The following is a 5,883-nucleotide window of genomic DNA, read 5'->3' as shown; positions in this document are numbered from 1 at the left end:
CCTGCCTCGATCCGGCTCGGCGCGGGTCAGGGTCCACACCGCCTGGCCTCGGGAGTGTGCACGCCGGTGGGTACCGCTGTGAGAGGGAGCGAGGAGGCACCAGCGTGGCTTCCGGGTTCTGCTGCCCCCCCCTCGGCTGAGTCCGTGCTCCCCGGGAGGTCCAGACCCAACTCCAAAGGTGTGGTCAAAAATATAACTCAAGAAGAGAAGAAAACACCCACGATATCCAAGTCCTTCGCATAGAAGTGCCCCTGTGGTTCCAAAACCGTGTTCTCTGGCTCACCCCAGAGTTAGCAGTCATCCTTCTTCCCTCGACTCCTATAGGGGTGAGAGCTGGTCCCAGGGCTCTTCTCCCACTGACCCGGGAAGAGGAAGCAGAAGTCCGCGCACCCGGCTCTCGGCGCTCCGGCTCCCGGCCGGCGCCTTCCCGCCGCCCTCCCCGCTGGCCCCGGGGCACGAGCCAGGCCGCGCCCCCCTTTCGTTCTCCGGGGTGCAGCCTCCCGACCCCCTCCCCGGGGAGGGTGCGGGGAGGACTCCGGGTTCCCACCGAGATCGGCGCTGCGGGGAACTGGTGGGGAGGTGAGGGAGGGAAAAGTTTGGTCTGGAAGTGGGGCGGGTGGGGAAGGGAAGTCTGGCGCGCCTGGGAGAGGAGAGGGAAAGAGGGGCGAGCACCCGCGTGCCTCCCCCCAGCCCCCGGCCCCACCTCCGAGCTCAGACTGGATCGCGTGCGGGTGAGGTCGGCGGTGGGGGGGAGGGGTCACTGCAGTGTCGAGGCCTTCTCCGGCCACCTTCTCTGTCCCCGGGCTCCTGCAGAAACCGGAGTTGGGGCCGACCGTGCGGCCCGGGCGCCTGTGTGTTTGTATGTGACTGTGTGTGTGAGAGGCCCCAGGCGGGTGCGTGTGTATGTGTGTGCCAGTGGGCACGAAACGGTTGTGTGCATCTTTCGTGTTCCTCTAACCCTTGCGTGGTTGCGCTGTGTCCGTGTGTACAAGTGTGTGTGCATAGGCTCTGCGCCGGTGGCTGTGCTTGTGCGTGGCCATGTGTACAGTCTCGGTGTGTGCCAGCCGGGAACCTGAGAGCAACTCCCTCCGACCGAGGCTCTGCAAGCGAGGTGTGTGAAAGAGCAACGATCAGAGGGCTCTGACCCCAAATCTTCCCTACCACCACTCCCCCGCCCCCATCATTGAATTATGCAAAGGCAGAAGGAAGTAGTTGTTTAAATCCTGATTAAAATAGCCACTAGTTTTCTGTTCCCCACCAAAACCCACCTGTGCAATCCCTAAGCCCTAAGGCCCCACTGGGGGAAGAGCGGGCAACACGTGGCAAGGTCAACATCAAAGGGACCTCGGGGAGATAACAGCCCCAAAGCCCACTCCACAGATGAGGCAACTGAGGCCCAGAGCGGGAAAGGGACTAAGTCAGGGTCCCACAGAGGCCGTCAGGAACCTTGGACATCTGAGTTTTGTCCCGCGGCCTAAGTGCCAGATGAGAGCGTGGTCTCCTTCCCGCGCCTGCCAACCCCATTCCATTCTCCTCCAAGTAAGGTGTATTCTCTCCCCAGTCTGTCTGTGAGGTAGAAGAGGCAGCATTTCTTGGCGCTGGGAATGCAGTGGGAGGGGAGGGGGAAACACAATCCCTCCCTTCGTCGGTCCCACTGGAGGGCGTTACTGTTCCTGCTCCCACGGGGGGGGGGGGGGAGGCGGGGCGGGGTCTAGCTGCTTCCTCTCCAACCTCCCCCCTCAACTTCAGAACTTTCCAGGCGTGAATGGTGCTGTTAGGGGTGGGAGGTCAGTGAGAGGAAGGCTGGCCTCACGGGCAGTGGGCGGGGGGAGGGATGGAATACGGACCCCAGAGCCATTCCGGGCACGTCCCTCCCCTCCCGCACCAAGGACGCCCGCCCCAAAATTGTTATGCAAAGGAGTCAAGTCTGTGATCTTCTGGCGATCAAAGCGGCAAAACCAAATATTAGAAGAGAAGTCAATAATGGATGAGCAGATTAAGAAACCCATCTCGAGGACAATTATCGTCGCAATTGAAAAATCGCCGGGCTTCCCTCCTCCCCCCCTGCCCCAATATTAAAAGAAAAAAATAAAAAGTAGGCGGAAGAATGGGGCCTGGGGATAGTGGCAGAGGAGGGCAGCCGCCGAGCGTGCGTGAACGAGCGGGTGCGTGGAGGCGCTCGTTGAGGGGAGATAACGCCCCCTACACCCCACCAGGGGGTGACCCTATTGGGTCCCGGTGCTTTCTCTGGCCAAGTGCGCAGAGCCTTACCCTCTGCCCTCAAAGGTCTTTGGCCTCTTAAAAGAGAGCGTGAGGCCACTCTGAGCCGAAGTGCTAGAATCAGAGTTTCTAGGGTCTTTCTTTTCAGACCCTCCGGCACCCAGCCTGAGTCCCCCGGCTGCACCCCCTTTCTGTCCGTTTTCTTTCGGGAGAGGGACCCTAGGCAGATGGGTAGGGCAGGGAGCCGGGTCTTACGGGCGCGGGCGGATTCCCGGCCGGTTTTCCTGTGGGGAACGCGCCACCTATCGGTGCTATCGGAGAACTGCATCCGTGTGGTGCTCCCGGGCCCGCGAGGCTGTCTGGGGGAGGTTGGATTTGACCTCCCAGGGCCGGGAGAACCAGACCCTTTCCTGACAGTAGACACCTGACTGGGGACAGACTATGGGATTCCCGGAAGGGGATCCTTCCGGGAATTCCCCTCGCCTCGTGAGAGCTAAAGTGGAGAGAAAAGTCCATGAGGGGCTCTTAGCTCTGTGATTCCTAAAAAAGAAACGCCCGCGTTCCGGTGGGATGGGCCCTGCGTTGGGAGTCACGGCTGGATTCCTTTGACGCCTCTGCCTACCATGCGACCTTGGGAAGACCCCCGGCTTTCTCCGGGCCTGTTTCCTTACTCGTAAACTGAGAGAACTGGATGTTATTGATCCCCTGTCGGCTCTGACCTTGAATCTAACATTGAATCTAAGCAGTGTATGTAGACACCTGTGTCTTGTATTTGTTTCTAGCTCTTAATAGATTCTGGACCTTTATGTGCCATTTATATCCTAATCTCTTATACATATTTAATGTATACCTGCTTCAGTTAATATTACTGTTTTCTCAGTTGTCCAAAGATTTCATTTGAGTGGGGTCAAGACGGTTCTTGGCCCGAATAATCCTGATACATGCCCATTTACTTAAACTTGAAAAAAAAATCTAACAGGAAAACTTCGTTCACTTTGCAGTGTGGACACTGCTGGGGAGGACTGGTGTCATGGGGCCAGGGAGAACATAATGGACACACATGTGGGAGGGTTAGGAGAGAAGACTCAGGCCCTGGATTGCGGTCAGTGTCAGAGAGGACCCGGAAGGACAGAGGCTAGATGGAACTAGAGAGACGGCTGAAGCCATGGACACTCTGAGACCCCTGGGGTGGGGTAGGGGTAGCTCCTGACCAGAGGCTCCTTGATAGATGGTGTCGCAAGAGCAGTACAGGCGGGAATGGAGACCAATGTAGGATAGCTCAGACCTTAAGCCAGTTCCCCGTGAACTCTCCCAGAAATTAATAAAGAACGGAAAGAGGGTGTGGGAGACAATATTTTGCTCTAGTTCCCCGGAGATCTCTTATGACTTCTGCTTGGAGTTCCGGGTTTGTGTAGCGGAGGGAAGCGAGGCTTCCGGCTGTGGGTCCTTTCCTCAAGGCCTGGAGCTCGAGCTTGAGACAGCCTGCCTCTGCCCAGGTTAGATGTGCCCACTGGGGAGCCCCCAAACGGTCCGCACCTGACAGAGCAGCAGGCAGGCCCGCTAGCCTCATCTTCAGCTCCTGAGTGGCCAGTGGCAGCGCGCAAGGCCAGATCGGCTGCATCCGACGACAGCTGAGCGAAGGCGCGCATCCCCTCCTCTGGGAATAGAAATTCCCCTTGGGACACCCAGAGGGGCTGCCGCTTTGAACCTGGGACCCATTGCTTTCGGAATGGAGAGGACGCTTCTGGTCTTTCGATCCGCGAGTCCAGGAATCGTTACGGGCTGCCGGCTCCTCGGAAGTGGTGAATTTCAGTGTCTTGACAACCGGCGCACAGTGCGTGCGATTCAGGGCCAGGGGTTAGTGTTCTTATTTGGAGATGGGAAAATCAAGGGTCTGGGCACTTGTCTTGGTGAACGTGAAACGAGGCCTTGAGGGGTCAGTTGGTGGCGTAGCCCTGACGTCCTAGCGGTCTGTGCGGCTCAGAAATTTTCTCCCGCTTCCGCGAGGTCGAGTCGCGTTAGTGGCCGGCGTGGGGAGGGCGGGGCGGTTGGTGGTCCCGGTTCCCCGCAGAACTCACACAGCAAGGGCGCTTTCCCAGCCCCTCAGTCCTGACCCGTGGAATTCCGGACTTTGCGTCCCCTGGCCTCGGTGTTGAAGCCCTGTTGGTTGCCACCCTGCTAAGCCAGTTCGGCCTGGGAAATGGGAACTCCAGGCTTGGGCCTAGTACGCACGGCCCGCGCACTGGGGCCCGAGGGGAGCCCTGGGCTGCAGCTGTGGGCTGAGCAGAGAGGCCGCGTGGTCACTATCTCCCGGCAGAACGAGGAATGGCAGGGATTGCGTGTGCATCCCACCACCTCTTGGACTGTCCCAGGCCGACCAAGAAACCCAGATTTCAGGAATCACAAGACGCCACTGCGGAAAACTGACCGAGACACGGGAACTTCGTCCGCGCTGGGGCGGAAAACGCCGGTTCCAATGTGCACAGCTCAGACTAACCTCTGTGGTGGGACCGGCATAAGAAAGGGAACGGATTTACTTTGCACTTTTCTCACACTTCACTCAGATGTTGCCGGTCTACAGAGCCATCGGGAGAGACAGAGCGATAAGGAGAGACATGGTGGGTTTTTTCGGGGGTGGGGGTGGGCAGTGGGGGAGGGGAAGGGAAAAAGAGAGAGAGAGAGATTGATTGATTGATTAAAGGTCCCCTTTCTCCAAAAGAGGAGATAAGGATGCTGACGAATCGATAGCCAGCATACATCGGGTGTGCTCTGGACGCAGCTCTAATCTCTCCATCTGGGTTAGCTCATTTAATCCTTACAGTAACCTATTGAGATATGTAGCTTCTCCTCTCCAGTTTACAAAGGAGGAAACTGAGGCACGGAGAGTCGTAAAGTAGCCCAAAGGCATGCCCCTAGCAAGTGGAAAATGAAAAGCAGAATCTGTCCGCAGCTCTGGAGGAGCCAGATGGGGACAATCCGCTCAGGGCACTCTCGAAGTCGCTCCCAGGCCCCAGGGAGGGCGCAGGTTTTATCATCTTCCTCCCGCCGCACCGACGCGAGGCCTCAGCGCTCCCAGGTGCTCTAGGCGGGCGGGATTCCGGCCCTGGGCCAGAGTCTGGCTCCTTCAGGGGAGCCCTCAGCCCGGGCTTCCAGGCCCTCCCCGGGGTAGGCAGATCTTCCGTCCTCTGTAGGGACTGGAATCCTCTCCGGGGAGATGACCTTCCATTTCCATCACTGGGACTGCCCCGCCGGGGAGCAGCGCGGAGGAGGCCGCAGCCACTCATGGCTGTTGGTGCTCTTTCTTCGAGCTTCCAAGCTTAGTGACCTCGGAAGGGGCCCAGACTCGGCCTTGGCTGGCTGCAGCGGGCGGCGGGGGGCAGAAAAGCTGGTCCGGGCAGGTCGGAGCTGCTGGGACGCACCTCCACGCTCAGTTGCTGGTCTCGGCGGCTGCGAGGGTGATCGCCAAGGCCCAGATTTTTACAGACTCGCTTTCAGGCAGCGGACGAGGACCCCGGCTGGGACGCGCAGGGCGCTCGGGTCCCACGCAGAAGACAAGTCCCCGGGCTTCCTCAGACCTGCGCCTCAATTGTCCGGTTCAGGTGATGGGCGTCCCGGCGGCGGTTGAGGCCAGTGGCAAAATCCCGGGGACCCAGCCTTTCCCAG

At 59.1% G+C, this 5,883-nt stretch overlaps 1 protein-coding gene across 1 annotated transcript in view; it reads right to left on the bottom strand.

Annotated features, from left to right (window-relative positions):
- Nucleotides 1–3,869, bottom strand: part of EN1 (engrailed homeobox 1) — a 14,103-nt gene extending 10,234 nt beyond the window's left edge. The window contains exons 1-3 of the mRNA XM_024734507.1: nt 3,757–3,869; nt 704–807; nt 362–558 (exon numbers count right to left, since the gene is read on the bottom strand). Coding sequence (XP_024590275.1) covers nt 362–558; nt 704–807; nt 3,757–3,869 — 414 coding nt within the window. The remainder of the gene's footprint in view (nt 1–361; nt 559–703; nt 808–3,756) is intronic.
- Nucleotides 3,870–5,883: the final 2,014 nt, after the last annotated feature.

This window comes from Neophocaena asiaeorientalis, unplaced genomic scaffold (genome assembly GCF_003031525.2).
Source record: "Neophocaena asiaeorientalis asiaeorientalis breed wild unplaced genomic scaffold, Neophocaena_asiaeorientalis_V1.1 scaffold32, whole genome shotgun sequence".
Classification (NCBI taxonomy): domain Eukaryota; kingdom Metazoa; phylum Chordata; class Mammalia; order Artiodactyla; family Phocoenidae; genus Neophocaena; species Neophocaena asiaeorientalis.
The sequence above is the reverse complement of the archived record's forward strand: the minus strand, read 5'-3'. Positions and strand labels throughout refer to the sequence as shown.